This window comes from Coloeus monedula (assembly GCF_965178545.1).
Source record: "Coloeus monedula genome assembly, chromosome: 12".
Classification (NCBI taxonomy): Eukaryota; Metazoa; Chordata; class Aves; order Passeriformes; family Corvidae; genus Coloeus; species Coloeus monedula.
In genome coordinates, this window is record NC_138792.1 from 8,494,543 (window position 1) to 8,517,190 (window position 22,648).

The 22,648-nt window shown below is 40.1% G+C and overlaps 1 protein-coding gene across 1 annotated transcript in view; it reads right to left on the reverse strand.

The window, feature by feature from the left end:
* Nucleotides 1–3,268: 3,268 nt before the first annotated feature.
* The window catches only part of TMEM164 (transmembrane protein 164), a 32,390-nt gene continuing 13,010 nt past the window's right edge, over nucleotides 3,269–22,648 (reverse strand). The window contains exons 3-7 of the mRNA XM_082289638.1: nucleotides 21,344–21,393; nucleotides 19,647–19,713; nucleotides 13,745–13,823; nucleotides 4,584–4,684; nucleotides 3,269–4,168 (exon numbers count right to left, since the gene is read on the reverse strand). Coding sequence (XP_082145764.1) covers nucleotides 3,962–4,168; nucleotides 4,584–4,684; nucleotides 13,745–13,823; nucleotides 19,647–19,713; nucleotides 21,344–21,393 — 504 coding nt within the window. The 3' untranslated portion in view covers nucleotides 3,269–3,961. The remainder of the gene's footprint in view (nucleotides 4,169–4,583; nucleotides 4,685–13,744; nucleotides 13,824–19,646; nucleotides 19,714–21,343; nucleotides 21,394–22,648) is intronic.

Here is a 22,648-nt window from a genome sequence, read left to right on the forward strand (position 1 = left end):
CTCCAAGGCTGCATAAACAAACCCATCAGTAAACAGGTTTATTATAGCTAATAATGTTTCATTTATGGCTACCCTTGGAGGGAAATGCAGCCAGTGGCAGTAGGAGTCATGAATTTCCTTACTCCTTGTTTCTTTCTAAATGCCCACACTACTAACAATTGGAGGGTTCTGTTCAGACCATACCAGCATCTCTGAAGGCCAGGCAGTGACACTGCACAAGAAGTTTTTGGGGTATTCTGGCCAGCAAATGAAGCCACTTTGGGATGAAATTTCACACTCTGTAGGTCTGGCTGTGCAGCCCCACTCCTGCTCTGCCCCACAGCTACTGCCACTATTGCTGAAATTCCTGGTGCCATGACAAAGGATTTGGGCACATTTGACCAGGAGGCCCAGGACAACCCTTTCAATTGTGCATTGCACAGCAGCACTGTAAAATCTCATCACCAGGTACTGAGCAACAGCTTCAAGTTATGTGGACGTGGATTGTGTGCGTAACACCCCAGGAGAGAATGCAATCGCCTCCCAAGAACAGCAGTAGAGTTTTGTGCTTTCATTTCCAGCATAAATAAGCATAAAGCAACCAAAGGAATCTGTATAGTGTAACTGCCTATAAAATAAACCATTCAGGGAAAAGAAAAATCAGCCTCTGCCAGGGGAAACAACAAATAACTGCTATAGAGATGCAGTATTCTTCTCTCCTATTCTTTCCCAGATCCGGCACATGTAACAAGCTCTGGCTGATGCATATTTCCAGCAGAGACCCAGAGATAGGTGAGGAATGAAAGATGTGAAGTTCCATGACAATTGCTTCAAAAGTTTGTTCCTTTTCTGCTCCCATTCTGCCCTGTCCTTCCCCTTTTGTAGAGCCTGTCTCAGCTACGCTCATGCAGTTTTCTGTGGTGGCTCACCATTAACCAACATGAAGTTCTAAAAGCCTTCAAAGAAGGGCATGGGCAAGGAGGGCATAAGTCTAAGGAATGGCTGAGGGTGTTTAGCCTGGGGAAAAGGAGGAAAAGGGTGGACCTCGTCACTCTACAACTACCTGAAAGGAGGATGGGGGTCAGCCTTTTCTCCCAAGAAATAAAGCAACATGAGGCTGTTTTTTCTTGTCAAGTTGCACCAGGGAAGGTTTAAATTGGACATTAGGAAAAATTTCTTCACCAGAAGAGTTGTCAGGCATTGAACAGACTGCCCAGGGAAGTGGTAGAGTCGGCAACCCTGGAGGGATTTCAAAGAATTGTATGTGTGGCACTTGGGCTAAGGGTTAGTGGTGGGCTCGGCCGTGCTGGGTTAATGCTTGGCTTGATGAACTCAGGTTTCTTCCAGCCTAAATAATTCTGTTCTAACTCAGGCAGCCTCACTGACATTGCACAACAACAAAGAAGCAACAGCTTACATTAAAAAGGTGAAGGTTGCACTGCCTGCCTTCCCACCTGACTCCAGCTGCACCATTTGATTCCTTCACTGCAGCTCCAATGCTTCTAAAATCCTTACTGAGTGCAGTAATTGGTTACCTCTCTACATTTTTGCTAAATTACCTTGTTCAGTGAGACATTTTTGCAGCTTAAATTGGCATGAAAGATTCAACAAGCTCCAGAACATGCCCACAATAAGGTTTGGAAGGGACAGTACAAGTGCCTCACTGGCTCTGATGAGTGGCTCCATCAGCAAACTCCATGTGGTGAAATTACACCTGGAATTTCTGTGTGACTCAAAACAACTAGAGTAGCAGAAGAGGGGAAAAGCACAGACCAGCCCAGTGACCACCAGGCAGGGAGGGAGGGAGGGCAGGGGCAACCACTCCCAGCAGCTCTGTACCAGGAATCCCTTCCCACTGCCCGGGGATGGCCCTGTGGCAGCTCTGTTCACATTCCTGCTACTGAATTTTAAGTCAGCCAGAAGAGCTCACAAATTCTGCTTACCAAGCAAAGAGCCTGCACTGAGTGAGACACCTGAGCTCATTTCAGTGCTCCTGCAGTTTTAATTGACCAGAGGCAGTCAATGGTGGCAAACAGCAGCTGGTTTATATTTGTTTGCAATGCCCTGAAGCAGATGACTACAGATAGGAAATGCTACAGTTTAAAAAAGAAAAAAATAAAAGGCTGCTACTGAGAGAAGTGTTTCCAGTAACTACAATAGCCTGACAGAAAAAAAAAAAAGGGAAGATGCTTTAAAAAAAGGAAATCAGAAAAACTAAAAAACAGAACGAAAAAAACTAAGAAAGTTAAGCAAATAAAGCAAATAATAATGCTAAATAGTATTTGCAAAATTTGTCTAAAATCCTTCTATTGTAATGCTTACTAACACCAGCTGCATATGCCTGAGGGATAGTTTAGGTACATGCTGCAGGTTCTCAAATTGTGAGCATACAGTATGTTTTTTTATATATATGTATACACACACATACAGCAAGGCATGGAAGAAAGCCAGAAACCAGTTGTAAATCAGAATATGGGACAATGTATTTATGATTGAGGTGTAGTTTTTTTAATCATATGGAGTAAAAATATTTGAAGTAGCCACTTGTTCTCTCACCAATGAAATTTTTTTCTTTTTTAAGGAAGGAAAAAAAAAAGCTTGCTTCTTGAGGTATAAACGTCTGTACCTTAACTTCAGCACATTACCTTCAGGTGATCCAGCTGGAGGAGGTATGATGGTTTTGGTTTATCTTACAAGTCACAGCTTTGACAACACAGTGAATCTATAAATTCCAACAAACTTCTGTACAAAAAAAACCTGCAGTCCCAAAACACAACAGTCTGTGTAATGGACTCAATTCTGGAAGAACACAGTCATGATTTCCCATCTTTCTGCCCAATGGTTTCTCCTCCTGCAAAATTTGAGCAGGTACACGCAGTTGATCATTCTGCCCATCTACATCCTGTTCTCCAAAAGACACATTGATAGGAAGATTTGGTCATACTACTAAACTGGAACATGTTCTTTGCAGTAGAGGCCTGCACTGATTTGATGTTCCTTTTTATACCTGTATTTTAAGATCAGTGCACATGATGTATCAGAGCTGTAGGGAGAGAAGAGTTTCATTTTGTTTCTTCACCAACCAGTCTGGTCTGTGAGGATTAGCATAGACAGAGCAGGAATGTTTCAAAGGCTATTAAGTATAAAAAAAAAAAAAAACCCTGATGTTTACATTGGACTTTGTATCTCCAATCTAAGGTAAGTGAAAAAAACATTTTGTTCAAAGTCAGGACAGAACAGTGGATCCAGTATCTTACGACTTATATATAACACGGTCTTTTGAAATTGTTTCAGCATTATTTTTTTCCCCCTCACCAAAATAAAAGCATCTCCAAAGCATCATGATGGGACTTGAAAGATACTTATCCACTGCAGCTTTGAAATGATGTTGTTGATTTAAAAAAAAAAAAAATTTACGAGTTATTGTTCCCCAATGTTTTCAACCAGCTTAAAGAAAATACAGTAGAACCTCACTGTTTTGCACTTCTGACTGGAAGATTAAGTGTGCACCATTTCCTGTGACCATTTTGGAACATTCAGGCTCTAATAAGAGTTAAGCCAGGATGATGCAGTTCAGCATGTTGGTTCACATCAGTGGAGTGCTACAATTCAGCATTATTTCCTACCCTACAACTGTACTATTCTTTAATGGGAAATGAGTCAAAACGAGGTAGCACTGCCGTTTTCATTGCTGGAATGTGGACAGGTCCTGGCCTAATTTTAAATGGTCACTTAGCAAGATTCTACTGCAATCTATACAAAATGTATAAAACATGAACCTTCCCCAGAATAAGGCCACTAATTTTGCCATTGGCAATAGGCAGTGAGAAACAGCAGGTAAAAAAAACCTCACTTGATTACAGAGGTGTTTTTGAGGCAAAAAACTGTGGGAAGAAGTATAAAGCCATTGTCCTCTCATCCCTCCTCTTTGTTTTCCAGTATATCTCTGCTTCCTGTACAAACAACTCCATGGGGAGAAATTTCAGTCCATTTTTTTAGCTGGGAGTCTAAGCAAGTCCATGCTCCATTTAAAGGTGGGGACAGCACTGTGGAACAGCAGGATTACGAGCTTCCCATGAGTCATGGTCATGACAGTCTGATGTCCAGAGGCCCAGATTCGATACCAGGGCCCATAAAAAGGATCTGAGACGGCTGGGCACAACATGTTGTTCAAATTCACTTCTGTAACCTGAGGAAGCAACAATAAATTTATCAATTAATAACATTTTTATCTTGCACTGATTCAAACACTTAAAGCGGTGAAAATTTAGAGAATTACCATAATAATCAAAAATGTTCAGGTGACATACTTGCTCAACACAAGTAGGGCAGCTTTCAGGAAAAAAGGCAGATCCAAATTCCATTGTGTATTTAATAAATTGATTTATGCAGGTACATAACCAATCTATGAAATATTTTACCAGTACTTCCAAGAGGAAAAGATACAAATGCTCGTTAGAACATGCAATTTGCGTACAAGTAGCCTTATCAAAAATTTGCATGCAAGTAGTCTTATCCATGTAGACATGGACACTCAAATGACTCAGTGTTTTTACTTTGAATGTACTTGCAGACTAGCCATTTATTAACCTGTGTTTACTTACCAATCCCAGGATCTGCAAGACGCTAAAATGATACACAAACATAAACCCTGTGGATAAAAGAGCCCACCAGAAATTGCAGAGCGGTTCAGGGGTGTAGATACCTTGAAAAGAAAGGAATCCATTAATGTTCAGCTGCACTGCTGTGCCCATCACACACTCAATGAATAATCCTCTCTCTCCTGCTCTCTGGATGTCAGGGTATCTGGCTTGAGCTGATAACCTCCTCAATGCCATTACAGTAATTAATATTTGAGAGCTTTATTTCTTACCTAAAGCATCCTCATCAGCTTCTTCCCTCCTTCTTGTTCAGCAGTGAAATGTACAATATGTTACCTCACTAAACTTGCCTATTTTTCACCAACATCAATGATTTTTACTTCATTCTTCCTTCTACCACAAAAGTAATGAATACAGTAATGGTGTACAATGAATCTTCAAAAAATCAGGTTATTCATACTTAAATACCTGCTTCTTGCAGGGATTATGATTTCAGCATGCACAGAACTGACTTGGGTAGCAGCAAGTCCTGCACAGCCTATATCAGAGCACAGCTTAATTGTCATTTCCTAATTTTATGGTTGTTTAACAACTATTAAAAAGGAAGTTGCACCAATAATGCCAAGGAACAGAAAAGATGTATGAAGTGGTCAATGCATTAATGACAGGCTGTGCTTTTAAATGAAAGCTGCTGTGAAGATATTTTCAGATATACACTACAAACAGTTTTATAATCAGTAGATATCACAGATACTGTAAAATACTTTTTCCCTTCAAATGAAGTAGCAGATATATTATTCCAACCTTTCTCTTCCCTCTCAAAACCAGGTTTACTGACAAAATACAATGTTCCCTGATCTAGAATGTACCAAGGAAATCAGATTTAATAAAAGTACTTGTAGATACAAGACTGTTTTGGGAATTAAATATTCAAATTTCATATGGTGAGAACAAAACCAGCTTACAGAGTTCTCTAGACTCTTACTAGCAGACATGAAAATTGCACTGTAAGATATGTGGAAAAATATTACTTATGACTTTAATAACAGCCTCAGAACACAGGAAAGATGCATGGTATCATGCTGTTTGGCTGCTGTAAGAGTTTCAGAGGATTATAAAAATACACTGGCAATTTTTATCTGCCTTTATCTGCTCTCTCTGATCCATTAGATATTATTAAATACTGGAACATGTATCCAGTACTTGAAGGACAGCTTAGAGCACAGAGTGTAATATTGATACTAGGCTTGGCTAGCCAGCACACTCAGTAATTACCAGGAAGTAATTAAAGACTTCAGCATACACTGTACAAGGCTACTGGGAACTTAAATAACTCCACATGCAGAGTAGCTATCACAGCACCCACCAGACCACAGCTGCAATGAAAGTGCCTGTGTATGGCATCCTGTGGAGATAAATACAAGTAACTGCTGTGACCACATCACTGTATAACGCTGCATCCCAGCTCAGGTTTAAGGTCTCTAGAGCAATGCTTTCTCAAGCTCTGTGGCCCTTTCAAAATTATTTTCTGCATAATTTCCTTCCATAGTTTGTACCCATCACGCCAGTTCAAATTGATTTTGCAGTAGCTACCTGAAGTAAGTTCAATTAAATAACATTTTTTGAATGCTACAAATTCAAAATTACCTACATGCCACATCCCTGCAGTGCCCACTCCCAAGGACACAAGCGCTGTGCTGCTGCTGTGCAGGGTAAGGCTCTGTGTGTGTGTGAGTGCCAGCAGCACATCTGCACCCCACACCCCTCCTGGCTCTGATGAGGAATGGCAGCAGTGTCATTACCCCAGGTACCTCTGCACACCCTGGTTCAGTGAGCAGCCTGGGACCTGGGGAACCCATGATAAATTTGAGCACAAGAGCTACTTGGAAAGCACAGGGCAGCTTGTAAGGTTTCTTATCCAGTGGGAAGGTGAAAGCCAGAAGTGTCTGAACAGCAAATAAAACCAAAGGTAAAAGCAAACTCTACAGGAATCACTTTGAGTTCTACAGGTAAAGGGAAAAAATTCCCAACAGTAATTCTTGGAATGCACTTGGTAAGTGTGAGCCAAGAGCTGGCATCCTATTTAGAAAACAGTACAGAAGTCTTGTACAGAATTCTTAACTTAAATAGCAATGATATTCATTAAACTCCATGGCCTGAAAACATCAGATAGGTGACACCACCTTGAATACAGTTTTTCATTACAGAGAGAAGAGGAGGAGGAATGAGTGTTGGTGTCAGAGTGCAGAGATCAGGGCTCTATTTTTGGCTGCACCAACTTTAGGTAACCTGGTCAAGCTTTACAGAAACTCTTTGTGCTCCCTCCTCCGCTGTAAAGAAAACACTGCTTTGGGCAGCGATCTCGCTGCTTGACTTGCAAAATTTATTTATATTGTCCTTGCAGTTTTAGGTGCATGTTTAACCTAGATAAGAAACACAACATGAAATTTAAATAAGGTATCAAAGCAGCTCCTGGGAACTGGCTGAGCAGTGCTAAACCAAATTAGGTTTCTGCTGGCAGTTGCTTGTGTTATTCCAAAAGTATTTGAAAAAGCCTGGTCAGAGTCTAAAGGGATGAGCACCCAGGAAAGCTAAAATACAGACACCTCCATATCCAGGTGACTTACAGTGCAGGTAGGGTATAAATACCAATATGGGCAAGTGACCCCAACTATAAAATGAGACTGGAGGGAGACAACAGTCATTAAAAGACTAAGGAAATTGCACAAGATGACAACACAAATCCATGGCACAATTTGGCTTTGAACCCAGGTTTCTCATGTCCAGCTTCAATCTAGTCAGGGAATGGTATTTCAGAGCTCCCTTAGGAGAGCTGTTCAGGTTCCCCCAGCAACGAATTTCACTCTGCTACATCCTCACACTCTGTTGCAAAATCTAAAAAAAATATATCAGCAACTTTCACTCTCTACAGATTTTTGGTCTTGCTTTGTACTAAAAATAGTAGTCTCCTTGTTAGACTCTGAAATTCTGAAAATAATGGTATGATTTTCAGCAGTAGCACTATTTGGACATCAAAGGACAAAAAGGAAACACTGACCTCCACACAAAAACATTTTGGAGCACTCTATATTCCACAGTGTGCTTTGGGAAACTAATTTTAAATTCATACCTGGGATATTTCCTGTGCATTTCTCATTAGATAAATATTCACTATAGATTTCATTACTCTACAGCCCTGCTATTCAACAGATGGCTGTTTAATGGAGCAGTGTGGTCTATTTTCCATAATATAGTCTGTTAACAGAAACATACGAGCAGGAAAATTGAGCCCCAGCTGAGTGGTTGTTTGAAGGACCTGTGTTGGCTTTGGCAAAAGCTACTTGCTGCCTGCATAGGAAATCAATTTCAATAGGTGGGAGCAGAGAGTTTCACTCTCTCTGTATGAAGGATCATGGGCAGTTCTTATACATTAAACACTTACAAAAATTTAGTCCACCTGCCAGTCTGGCACTGATCTCATTCCCCAAAACACGCATGCCCCAGACAGCTGGGGCATTCCAAGCTGGGGCCAGCTAGGTAGGTTGCATGTTTGCTCCTGTGTTGAAACAGCATGGAAGGGGATACCTCAGTTTAGATAAAACTTCATTACTTCAATAGCATTGATAGGAAGGATTCCATATAGACTGAAGAGTTTGGGGTCCTTCATCTGCTTCTGTAACAAGATTTTTTTGACCTTGAATATGTCAAGTTGTTCACTTTGCCATCTAGGAAATGGAAACATGGCTTTAAAAAACTAAAGACCAACAAAGAGATGCCATTTCTTTTATATTGATCCATCCCCACAATGTGCTACTTCAAATGCTCTAATGAACTATTATTTTTACTTACAATTCTCAATACACAGGCTTCTGAAAATTTGAACACAACTTAATAGAAAGCAATACTCCCTTTGTATTTCTGTGAAAGCATAATGCAGGAGAAAATTACTCCTCTGTTTGAATTAGAGAATTAGAATCTAAATATAGTACAAATTTTTAATTTAGTATGGTTTAAAATAATCACTTTAATGTCTTGCTTTCATTCCCACTACATTTGATAGAGCTTTATGAGTTTTCCAGTGCTGCACACTCTCAGTTGTCTTACAATTACAAGTAGACCTGCTTAATCCAAAACTCAGAGCAGCTATTACAATTCTCTCATTTTCAAGCTTACAAAAATGTGAGGGCAAATTTATTATCCTTTTATTTCCCTTGATCAGAGGGTTAATTCCAGTTGAGTGGCCTATTGAACTAGCCTAGAGACAAAACTTTCTTTCCAGGGGAAAACAGGAAAAAAATGTTCTCAAGAGGATGATCCTGAAATCCATGTTTCCCCTACAGGTGTTCTGACTCCATGTGTAGGTTTCGAACTAGTACCTTATGCCAGGAGGTTTCTGTTTCCCCTCAGTGCCAGCTACTCTCATCAGAACCAGCTCAGACAGAGCACTTATAGTACCTGCTTCTCAGGAATCATTTTTTTATATTCCATAAAGCAGCAGCAGCAGTTCTTCCGCTACCTTCATACAGTAGCAGGTTCTTCCAGATACTGGCACCTACCCTTCTAAATTTCTCCATCTCCTGAAGAGAGATTTCATTTTTCAAACTAACTGTAATTGCCCAGTAAATAAAGCATAGAGGGCCACAGGACAGAGATGTGTCCCCTCCTCTTCCTCTCTCTCAAATCATCAAACAAGATTATCCTGGACTATTCAAGCTACAAGAGAGGCTGCAGCCTGAGCCTGCAGCTGGAGTGACAGCACACAGAGCTACCCTGCTGCTCAAGGTGCCACAGCACAAGCACAGCTCAACAGCAAACCACACATTTATGTCTAATACATGGCATTCAGCAGGTAGAGAAATCCAGAATAGGAACACGAAACTGCTAGAAGCAGAGTAGGGAAATAACACACAAGAGTCAACAGGTCTCTAAGTAATTCAGTTTCAGCAAAAGAGCTGTACCACACATTATCAAGTATTTCAATGGAGATAGACTAGATTTATGACTACCTAAGTATATCCAAATATGAAGTGATACTTCTCCTGGATTACTACTAAGGGTATATAACAAAGCCTGCTTTGTCACTGCTTTAAAAAGCTATGTAAAGAATTAACTAAATACAAGTAAGTGTCACAAAGTGGGAGAGTGGTTGACATAGGATGCAACAGCAAAAAAAAGGTCTTTAAATATGGTAATCCACTCCTCCAGCCAGCAAGTCCTAGCAGCCAATGGAAAACACAAGTTTAGTGTTTTAATTGCAGTTTCCTAATTTACAACCAAAGGAAAAATGATCCTTTTGTCTGTACTTGGTATCTGTGTTCTGCATCTTCCAACGAGCCCAGGCTGCCCTGAGGTCAGGAACGCTGCCCTGCGCTGAGGGAGCTGCCTGTACTGGGCTGCTTCTGTCAGCTGCTGAGGACAACAGAGGCATTCTCCACGGGAAGGGAGAAAAGGAAAATAAAATCAACAGCTTCAACTGACTCTGTGACAATGCCACAGAACTTCTCTTCTGATGCCACTTTGAAGACTCTTAGATCAACAAAGAAAAGGGCTTTAGGACTTGAGTCAGACACTGGCTCTTCATTGCTTCACAGATACAGCACTTGCCTTCTAAGAAGAAAATTCTGCCTCTACTCCCAGCAAACAACGCATTTATGTAGGGTGTCTGTGCGCTTGGGCACAGCGGGACAGCGGCAAACCGGCCCTCAGGGCTCCCGGGGCCGGGCCCGGGCCCGCCCAGCAGCCGCAAGGCCCTCACGGCCCGTCCGGCGGGCCCGGGGAGGGCCCGGGCGCAGCGCCCCCTGCTGCCCGCGGCGCAGGGCGGACACCCAGCGCCGCTCCCCGCGGCCAGCGAGCCCTGAACGCCTCCGCGCCGACAGCCTCTCCTACCTACCGCACTTACCAACCCGAATAAATAGCACTGGGGATAGCAAAACACAGGGCAGATTATCTCCTGAGCTCCGCTGCTATGGGGCTGCTACATATTCACCCTTATTTCAATCTGCTGTGGAATAATGCAATTTAGAGTATCATTTGATGACTGAACTAAGGAAATAACAATTCTGCCTTGATTAGCTTTCAATATGATTTGAAGTTCTGAAATAAGGTGCACACCTAATCTTGTCAAATCCATCTGAAAACCTAACCAAACAAGCTTAAGACAGTCAGGAACAGAATCATCGGTCTCCAAAGCTGATGTAGTGCAAACTAGATTTTTTTTCATTATCCTAAGAATACAGTTTAAGAACTAAGCTGTCCTGACCACCACTGAAGGTCTGTAAGAGCCTCATTTCCTAAGGACAAGAGAAAACAGTGACCTACAAGGTCTAGTTCAACTCCTCCAGGTGTTTCTGGAATGCTGTGTCCTGCCCAGATGCATACTGCAGTTTTGGGAGGCATTCACAGGTGACACAAGGTGAGATTCATCCAGAAAAATAGAAGTGCCAACTGCAGATATACTTTATGTAAGAACTGACTTGAGGTAGGAATCTTGTGTGCTGGCCTGCTACATCCCCACTACATCTATTCTGCATGAGAGCCTCTTAGTGCTGCCAAGAAAGATGGTGTAAAAGCATTTAATTTGTCTAGCGTGGCATACAAGTCTATATATACATGCATATAAGCACTTGGAAAGAAAATACATTAAGAAAGGGAAGTATAGAAATTTATATTCACTCAGTAAAGAGGGGAGCGAGAGGAAAGAGGAAGAGGAGATTTTAATCCCCAAGAGGGATCCATGTCCTTGAGCTCCAGTGAGTTCACTGTGCAACACTGAAGCCTGAGTTCCAAAAGCCTCTCTCATCCATGTGCTGCTAAGTCTGGTAAAGTCCCCACACTTAGAGGGTCAGGAGGGACATTAAGGTTGCCAGTGCAGCATGACCAGTCTGCACCACTGTAATAAATACCAGGAAAAAACAGAAAAAAATTATTATGGCCCTTGCTTACTGTCACCAGCTTCCTTTCAAAGAGGAAACACTTCAGCAGGGCATTGGATGTGTGTGCATGGCTAGTGCAATACCTGATTAGGGTGCCAGAAAACTCGGGGGTGCCGTTCTCTATAGCCTCAAATCCACTCTGCTTCAGAGGCTCACCCTGCCTTTCAGAAACATCTGGATCCTACCAAGGCCACCATTAATACAGGCAGATTCTCAATAAAAAGTAGCATATATAGTAAAGTATATAAATATAAAAGTAGCATATATAATAATAAAGTAGCATATTTTTCCAAATACAATCCATTCCTTTTAATTTTTTCAGTTTTCTACCCTTCAATTACTTCTCTCAGTCACAATCCACAGATTGACTGGTGGAAATTCTTGTTTACAATACTGAAATCAAGCTGCATGCTGATCAATGTCAGCGATGAAAAAGCAATTTTCACAAGATATACTTTGGAAAAAGACCTGTGTGATCTACTCAGAAGGTACTTTAAACAGAGGTGGTAGTGAAATGACAAAATATTAACAAATGTTTTTAGGTTGCTTAATGTTTCCATCAAAAAATGATACATTAGATCACCTGTGGCAGGAGTTCATGGGTGTTTTGTTAAGGAATTACAGCCAGTCAGGTGACAAGGAGCCAAGTGCATAAGAAATGGAGCAGTTATTAGTTGAACAGGCCAGAGCAATCTCAATTGACAGGTTTAGCCAAAGAAGTTCTTCTAGCAATTTCACTGCCCTCATGTCAGCGTTAGATGGCAGCAAACACCTGTAAGTTAATACAGGGCAGGCGTTCAGAATGCTGAACCAGGGTGACAACTGTGCAGCACCAAACCCTTCAAAGTGCAAATCCAGTTCTTGTCAGCCCCAGGTCCTGAAGAACCCTGAGAACCTCTACTTCAAAACAAGCGAAAAGCCAAACCAAACCAAACCAAACCAACCAATCAAAATTTAAAAGAACACATCAAGTGCCATCCAAGGCCAAGCCTTAAAGTAAAGGACACATGTCTTAAAGTGACCTCAGATGGGAACTCCAAGGCCACCAAGTGATTTATTGACATCAGAAGGGCTTTGTTTGTCACTGCCTACAGTTCACTCCATGGCTGCTTATGTTTTCTGCCCCCTGCTCCTCACCCTCCTCCTGCAAAGACTGAGTTTGTCTAACTCCTACAACTACACGGCACTTTGGCATTACTTGCCAGAATTGTAGGATATCAAGGGTGGATTAAAATTAAACACGGCTGGCATATTTTCCTGATAAGAGAAAGAAACAGAATCATCTTTTGAAGTATGACACTTCACTTTTCTGTTGAATCATTTTTCTTAATTTCACTCAGCGGGTCACAGTGCAATCAGGTCACTGCAACACAAAGGTTACAGCGAAATAAGGGTGAATGATTGTAAGTGACTGCTGGCATTAAACACAACAGATTCAGCAGGATGGAAGAGGCTGACTGCATCCCATTACTTGACATCACATCCTCAGGGCTTTCACTAAAGGCTACTAAACATGTGGATCATAAATTATCATGTTTTATTTCCTGGATAGAACAACTCAGCTCTGCTGGAAAATGCAGGTGGAGGCATGTCAGCACTAGAGGGGGGCAGAGCATCACACCAGCTGAATACATAGTTCATTCCATTTGAAGATCCACAACTGGAAAAATCACTGGTCAGGGCAACAACTTAGGATTCCCAGACCTACTGAACTATTATGGCATAAGTGAATGCAAGAGAGCAATCTTTTTAGATGAGACAACAAGCAATCTAGTTCATTTCACTGATATGTGTCGCTACATTTCACTAGAATTTCAGAATTTCTGGGATTTAACTAACTAGACAACTAATTTTTTTTCTCGTTTTGAGTTCCAGTACTTCTCAAGAGACATCCAAGAAGATAAAAATCTTAAAAATACATCCCACCAACAACTGTGAATATTGTGAGATGGCAGAGATGCTGCTCAAGAAGGCAATGCACATTATGCCAATACATTCTAAATATCCTTTCAGGCAATAGGCCATTTTTAAAATTTTCATTTCAGTGCCTGACACAACTCATTCTCTGGGTTAAAACTCCAACATTAGAACACTAGAACATCAGAAACTACAAATTAAAACCAGAGAAAAATAGTAGAAAAAGGTAAGAATAAAACTGGTAGTATCCAGTAAGCACAGTGTTTTCATTCCATAAGACCAGTACAATCCATATGGAGTTATATGTGAACCTACCTCCTTTCTGCAGCAGATAGATGGGCACAACATAGAGCATCACATGCTGGATGTAATAAATCTCCATTTCAAATGGAAGCTGTGGAATAAGGAAAATATTTGTGAGTATTTTTCATCACTAACAACCAAGTTCCAAGGAACAATTCTCTTTCTGACCCATGACAATGCCTTCAGTCCAGTTATCTTATCGCCTATGTATATTAACAAACATTAATGGTCAGTGCCTTGAAAGTGAAGCTAACCCATTCCATTCCCCTTAACACAAACACAGCACTTTTAGTAGACAATTCCCAAAATTAGCCAGAAGCACAACAAAGAAGGAATAACGTAATATTGCTTTCCCTTTCTTTGCTGGCATAAATTACCAATCACAATGCAAAGCCCTCAAGTAATCAAACCAGAAACTAGGCACACCCCACAGCATAGAAGTCTTTTTAGAAAGAAAAGGTACTTGCTACCTTGTGACAGAACTCTATAAATGAGGTCTTTGATATATCTAAAAGTATATACATACATATATACAAGCAATTACTGAGGAGGACTGTGCAAAAAATCTAAAGACCTCATTTATAGCAACCTGCATGCATATACAGAACTGCTACGCTTGACCAAATATAAATTAAAATATAAAATGACCAGTAATTTATTGGTTTTAAAGAGAAGCTGCTTGTGAGAACAAGTTACCAGTGAATTAGGTATTTCTCACCTGCTGCCAACTTTTGGGAAATTGCAATTAGTCATTTGTGAGCTTATTTGAATTAGTGTAATTTCTAAGAAGCCAGACGGCTAAAATAACACTAAAAATAGCTTGAACCATAACTGTGTTTGAGGCTCTTAATCCAGACCCAACTAATTCTAGCTCTTTATCAGTTAGAAAAGGGGATGCAGTGTATTTGAAAGTTATTCCCATCTATAAGTACCTTGGCCTATATCTATTTATTACACTAAAGCAGCACATTTAAAATTGAACAAAACCAAACAGCAGTAGAAAACACTCAAAAATTCAGAATTCAGCTTCTTACTGCAGCTGACTTACAGAGATGAAAAGCCACACTCTTGCATTATTTTTCTGAATTGATAATTGGACAATACCACAAGTATGAAATCTCATGGGAATAATGAAAAGTCATTAGCCTTGGTTCAAATGCAGACTCGTTCTGTCATTCTACAGCCAGAAGGGAATTCAGACACAGGACCTATCACTGTGGCTTGTGTGTTGGGAAGCAGGGAGTGGGGAGAAAAGCCTTCCTTTTCTATGACTGTTCTGAGACACTGAAATCACAGCCTTGAAACTGAAACATTACAGAAATTTCTGCATCAACACAAGTAAAGAGAGGTTGAAAGAGAGTTCAGTTTTCTCCCTAAAAGCAAACAGCTGGTAAATGACACAGTGATCTTTTAAATTCAACTACAATTCTTATACCCTATTTTGAACGTAGAGTTGCTGGATTATGCAAGTCCTGGCATTTCCCCACTGGACACTGTCTGTCTTCTGATGGCAACCTCCAAGGTGGTCAGCCAGCTCCTGGGGGGACTAAGCTAAAACAACCCTCCCATACAATCTGTCGGGTTATTTTATTCCAAGTATTCTGTATCAAAACAAACACGAGCAAGGTAAGAGTATGCAAAAGCAAGAAATTCATGAAAATTGTGAGGCTTCCTGAATCTGAACCTTTCCTGCTGTCCTTCATTGAACAACACAGAGAGCAAAGTGAGGGAATTAAAATGGGGCTAAAGCAGTGTTCCTAACTGGAGAAAAAGCTGTACCTCTCCCTCTTCAGAAACAATAGCTCCTGATATAAACACCACAACATGAGGCACTCACTCCTGCCAAGGAGCATTCTCCATTTATCTGTGGTGTCAAAAGGGCTTCCACAGCCATGGAGTTGTGAGGATCTGTTACACAAACACTGTGCTGGGACACTCCTGAGAACAGAGTAACAGTTGTTATGCTGCAGTAGTGCTGACTATTTTTTTGTGTGTAAAACAAAACATCGTTTTCCCACTGTAAAAGATGATTTGTTCTGAAGCCTGGCTGATTATGCAAGTGCATTTCCTGCTAGAGAGCTGCAGAGCTGCTGTACAACCAAGCACTCAAGTTGTACAGCCAGGCTACAATAAACAGAAAAAGAAAGTTGTAATGAGCAACTAACTCACCTGGATCTTGTGCCTTGTCTATAAACTGCTTGTTTATAAACAAAAAGACTCACTCAGCATAAGCACCTATCACATGCAAGGAAAACTGGAAACGAAGATAAGGCACAAGGGATCACCCATCAATCAAGGATTTAAATAATCTCTTTGTGAAAACAAGTAAGACTTCACATTCTAACTTAAACCAGCTACTGCCCAAAGAACAACGAGGCCTTTCCACGCACTGATCTAAGCTTTAGAAAAATCTCTTCAAGGCAGCAGTAGAGTGGAGCCCAGAAGTCAGATATTCAGATGAGGTCATCCCCCCACCCCCCAAAAGAGTATGGACATAATACTAATTTAGATTAAACACTCAGACACAGCAGTTGGTTTTCAGTGGGCTCACAGGTTAACACTTTGCTCTGTTTCCTGACCGTAGCACTCCTCCCTCTGTTAATTATTCATACCCTGGCTCAAGCAGTGCACTTTGCAAGAGCACCTCCTCCATCATTCTCTATAAAGACTGCAGAGTGTGGCAGAAAAGGAATAGAAGGAATTCAACTCTCAGACCCTGGTCTTTCCTGTGGTACATCTAGAACACAGCCTAATAAACACCAAATGTACTGTAGCAACCACCTTCTTAGACATTGTCACTAAATAACATTTAATGTGTTAACAGTTTAATGCACACAGCACGTGTGAGTGCCCACACAGGCAGAAACTTTGGCTTTATCACCTACCAGCCACCCAAGCACAATCTCTCAACAGCCTCCCACTGTTCCTGCTGTTTCCCTTTGTGCCAGTTAGATTAAGCCAGTTCAGAGATGACAATGCTACCACAACCTACTCCATTTTGCTGTGCAGGCATAGCCATTACAGGCAAACTATTTAGTGCAGTGAATTATTACACTAACAATCAACAACAATACAGCAGCCAAAGATTGGAGCAAACACAGAATGCACTCAAAGGCCTGCTCAGAGTATGATTCTCCTCCTAACAGAGATGTAGAATGTGTACCTCTCAGGCAAAATAGTTCTAATAATAGAATATAGCAGCTTCTGGAAACATTAAAACTGCACCATCTCAGCCATGTGAGCTGACACCCATGTGTCCAACACCTTTGGGACATGTCCTGCTTTTTACTTTATCTATATCAACATTTTCAGGACATGAGCTTCCAAAAAATCCCCACTTTTAAGCCAATGAAAAGACTTCCCTTTAAAATTTGATTAATGCAACATGAAAGCTCAAGCAAACCCAGTTACTTTCCAAGTGGAGTCTTTGTGACAGTTAAATGAATTTACATGCATAGCCGGGTTATCAGGACCTACACTGTGTGCCACAGAATATAAATACAGGGTAAAAAGAAATATTTCTACTCCTGTGTATCCTATTATACCTTGCTGGCTCCCTTTTGGGAGCTTAACAAGCCAATTCCCTCAGTATCTTCTTCTCCTTCATTTCTAAAAGGGTAAGAAGAACTTAGAAAAGCACTGACTGGACAAGGAACAGTTTTATCTTTATCCAATGCCTATTCCAATGCACAGAATTTAATTTCATTGGCACATGACAAATAATGTAGCAAACAACTGCAATATTTAGGTGCCAAACAAATACAAGTGAGTGCATCTGTTGCTTATGTCTGTTAATTGTTGGCACCTCAACCTCACGTCAAGGCAGGAAAATATTTTCTTGGAAAGAACAGAATAGACTGACCTCATCTTTCAGGTTACATTTTTTTGGACACTATCCCAGGTGCCTGTTATAGTCCAATGAGATTTTTAATGCCATAGTTTAGCATAGTTTGACTGAAAGATTAAAATAACAGAAGGTTGAAACCTTCTAGTGTAGTTTCAATGAATATCTCAACTCTCCATTTCCACTTGCAATACACTACTATTTAAAAAGAATTTTGAAATTACTGAGGTTTTAAAAAAACAAATTAACAGATACATTACAAGAAAATGGAAACCATGAAATTATGCCAAAAGCTTCCACTTCAGGATAATTTAACACTGAAGCATATTTACAAAAAGACATTTGCATTGCATTCAGTAATGTAACTGGTAGCAAAACCACGTGACCCTTACAGACCATGCCACAAAATGTAAAAGGTGTTCTGGAAATTACTTTGAACAAGTTAACATTTACAACCCAAATCCTGATACCCACTTAAACATCCATCAGCTGTTAAAGCAATGATTGTCTCTCATTCTGAATGACTGAATCAAAAGTTTTTCACTTAAATATTATAAAACCAGAGCAGCCAGCTTAGACAAAATTACTGAGGGTTGGGGGTTTTTTTTTAATTCCGACTAGGTTTTAGGAGACATTTCCTGCTTTCAGGACCATGCTGGTGTTAACAACCACAGTGAGAGTTGTGGAGCAGAAGGTGCATCTGCCATGAGAGGTTCTGGATCAAGGCAGTGCTGTACAACATCAACCACATTATCCTGTGTCAGAAGAAACAGGAAAAGTGAAAAGCCTGGCAAGCAGCTGTTACACCAAAAATACTCTAAGTTGTAATTATTCCAAAAATATTTACTCTTGGACATTATCTTTCGGCTCCTCTGTTCCCAACTACAGGGACAATTTTCTAAGCAGTCTGTTTCTTTCTTGTTTAACCACCACTGCCCTGATATGAATGAGATCTGTGATAATGGCAGAGAAAATACAAGCTAATGATTTCTAAAATACTTCAACATTTTTTCCTTCAAAGGTTACCCAGACCAATTTTGTCATGCCTAAGGTTATACTTACTTAAAAACTAGATGGTTTTAAATACAAAATAAAAAGAGTTTTCCTTATCAGGAAAAGAACACTTGTTTTATTCATTTGTTGCCCCTTCAACAGTACCAAGTTTTAATAAAATATAGTTGCAAACTGCACATAAGCATAAGTTTATACCTAATCTTATTTAGAAGTCAAGATTTGCTAATGGAGAGCCACCAACAAAATCTGGAATGGAGTCTGAAGCCCTCAACAATTTTGTTAATAATATTAATTCACCCTCTATTATGGACGTAGTTTGCTTAAATATAAAGTACTTCTGTCTGTCTTAAAACAGGCATTAAAATAACTGCAACAACAGGTTTTTACAGATAAGTCATGAAAAAAAATTAAAAGCATCTAGTCATATGTGCATATACATATACACCCCCACTACATATGCATGAATAACAGCTCTTGAAACAATCCTTAGAAATACTTCATTTGACTCTCACTCGAAATAGCTTTTCTTACCTTTAACTCTCAATGGCTTTAAGAATCTCACTAGGAACACCAACAGGCTAATTTTTTTGTCCAAGAGACTGAAGTTTTACAGCAGATTCGAAAACTTTCACAGGAAAAAAAAAATCTGCTGTGCCTAATCTTAGGGGAGAGGGGATGACAGCCAACAAAAACATCTGGCATTTTCCAGGCCTGAAGAATCTTACGTTTACATAGAGTCTGAAAAATCTGAAACTGAATTTTGACCACAGGCCACAAGGCTAACCTGTGAAAGCCTCTTTCAAAGCCATCAAGCTTTCCCTCCATTAATGGCTAGAATGGAACTAACACTCAATACAGCAGGGTTGTTTTTTCACACCAAGTTATAAACATCCAAAAATCCAAGATGGGTGTTTTGGCTCCACTGTAGTGACCAGGAATCTACCACCTGGTAAAATGAATTTTAGAAGGCCAAGCAGAGCAAACATCTGACATCTCTCCAAAGATAATCTTTTAGAAATAAATAAAAAAGGAGGAGGAAAACCACAGTACACTCACCAGGCGTGTATTCACAACAGGAAACAGCAATGCTAAGAGGGCCCCATTCAGCATATGCATCTGCAACCTTAGAAAAGAGATGGGATATTATTTTCACAGATTGAAATAAAATGCAATGTTTTCACGTATTTTATGTAGTATCTCTTCAATAAAAGGTGGCAAGAAACTTTAAAACAATTTTGGCTTGAATTTGGATTAAGTCACTATTAAATGCAACAAACTGGACAAAACCCTATCTTTAAATACACACTTAAAGAATTTCCTAAAGTAGGATTGCTTTCTATAATGAGCTTTGGATTCCTAGAAAGCCTGGACTGCCCGTAATTCTGTTCATGATGCAAGCTGCTAGATAGTTGGAATTCTGCTGTTCATTTGTCCTCCAGAGCTTAAAATAGCATCTTTGATAAAGGGTTTTACGCCTCTTTAATGCTGTGCATGTACAGTTTCAAAGTAAAGATTCAAGAATTTGAAAGAAATCTCTTAAATAAAAGAATTACATTTATCAAAATGCAACAGCAAGTCCTAAGCAAAGCAGAAGGCAGGAAAGCAGTATTATACACTGTATTTTGTATAGCTTTCAGCCATCTTTTTCTGAACTACTGCTGGATCACAGGAACAGAAAATTAGTATCAGAACTGTTTCAGTCTACTTTACATCAGACACAAAGTAAAGAATAAACTGTCTCCCACCACTGTCTGTCAAACTCTTAGGAATTTAAAAGTGACTTGAGGGATGAAAAGGTATTACAATTTTAAAACAGATTTCCAAACATAATTTATATGTTGTCAAGGTGTTAGAAAACAGAAATACCCATTCTGAAAAACAACAAATATTGTGGCCTCCACTCTACAACTGGTCTTTAGCAAAGATTTCATGGACAGGAGACACACTTTTCACACTCTCCAAGATGGAGATGCATTAGGTCCTGAACAGGGTCTCTGTTCAGCATAATCTCTGCACAAATAAGGAACAGCAGGGAAAAGCTGCAGAAAGACTGTCTAAGGCATTCCCCTAGCATAATTTTTGCCTAGATTAAGACAAGGAAGGGCAGAGTTTAATCTCACAGTGGCAACTACAGCCATTCCCAAGTACCACTGCCCAGGAAGGCCTTGACCCTTCCCGTAACACATTGGCTGCACCCTCAGTTGCACACTGGGCTCTGCTGCTGCAGCCCATCAGAGCCTCCTGCACAGCAGAGACCCTTGTGGTTCCTGAAGTTAGTTACAACATGCAATACTTTAGAAAAGACTGCACAGATCTGAGAAATACCCAATCAAGCCAGTGAGAATTTGCTTTGCTTACTTAACTTTACCTAGCCATGATTCTGAAATCAGATGCAGACTGTCTGCATGGCCTTCAGCGAGGCCCAGTTACTAATTCCTACTGTGGATGGTAAAATGGTTTGAGGCCCATGACACAAATTACAGCAGCTCATACATTAATCTGCATTAACTCTACTGTTACTGAGCTAATTCCTGCTCAAAAGCCAGACCAAACCCACCAGTACACAAGAACCAAGGATAAGGGGCCAAATGTCATTATTTAAGCCCTGACCCTTTCCAAGGCGTCATTTTCCAATTCAACCAGTATGCCTTTCCAACTCAATATTTCACTTAGTATTTTATAACTTAAGCAGTGATTAACTTCTAAAATACATTGTGCAAGTAGACAGAAATACAGTAAGGAAGAGGTATTACCTGAAGAGAATCATTGCAGTTCGACATGGGGGACAGGCAAGAAGAAAAATCTGAAATGTTAGAAACAAATTTAAATTAATGACAGTGACCTCTTTTAGAACCCATTTTCTAAATCTTTCCTACCCAGTTCTGTATGCCACAAATCATTTCTTGCTAGAAGACGTGTGCTACAGCAGAGCTGGAAAAGACTTTAAGTCTAACAAATTAAAAGGTCTCCCATTACCTACATATAAAAAGATTTAAGCAGTATGAGCAGCACTGAGGGTTCAGCTTCTGCCAGTGCCTACAAAACCAGTCAAATTCTAGCCAGTTGTTACTAGCATTATAAAAGGTCTCTCAAGAACCAGATTACTGTATTACCAATCTTCTTCTACAGCAGGTCCCTCAATCATGGTGAGGTCCTTGTAGTGCTAAATATCAGCATTTACAACAACACTGCCCTTCCCTTCACCAGTGCCAAAACCTCACACAGTAACTTTAAAAACTTCATATTAGCAAGTCTTACTCTAGATATGAGGAGATTACAACATAAATGTTCAGTAATAAAAATTCTCTTTGTTTATGCTGTCCACTGCTGCAAAGACGACACTCTGGTTTACTGTTCAGTATTTCAGCAAAACATGGATCCCAGTTTTTACTGCTGCTCCTAAAATAAAGTCACAATACATCATTTCACAGCCAACCAACAAAACAAATTATCACTGAATCACTTCAAGTGATAACATTTGGAGATATGGTGGATATCAGATTGGACAATTCACCAAATGTGTTTCTTTCAAGTGTTGCAGGGCTGGGAAGAGGCCCCCAGTGGATACTGAAATTAATCACTACCAGACCATGTACTTGCAGCAAAAGAAGAAATGTTGAAATCTGGATCATACTACTGAGCCTCTTCATACACAAGGGGCTTCCTATCATTACTATACAAATAAATGTACAAATTGCAAATATTTTATTTCTGGGTCAAGCTCTTAATACACAGACATCTGTATGTTCCATTCAGGTCAGTCTCAACAGCAGCTTAGAACACACTCAAATTGTTCTTCTCAAGTCATACAACACTAACAAAGGCACAGCAAGAGAGGCAGCAATTAAATTGAATGGAATGTACCTCAAGACATTTTCTTAGTGAATACTATTAAAATCCAATCAGAGTTTCTCTGAAGTCTTGCATTTAAAAAACAAGCAATCTCAACTCATTAGGGCAGGTTAAGGAGGAAGATAATATAACAGGTGCATGATTAGAATCAACTAATTGATGTTTTTCTATGTTAAGGGAAACAAAGAAAAAAGTACATGCCAGAA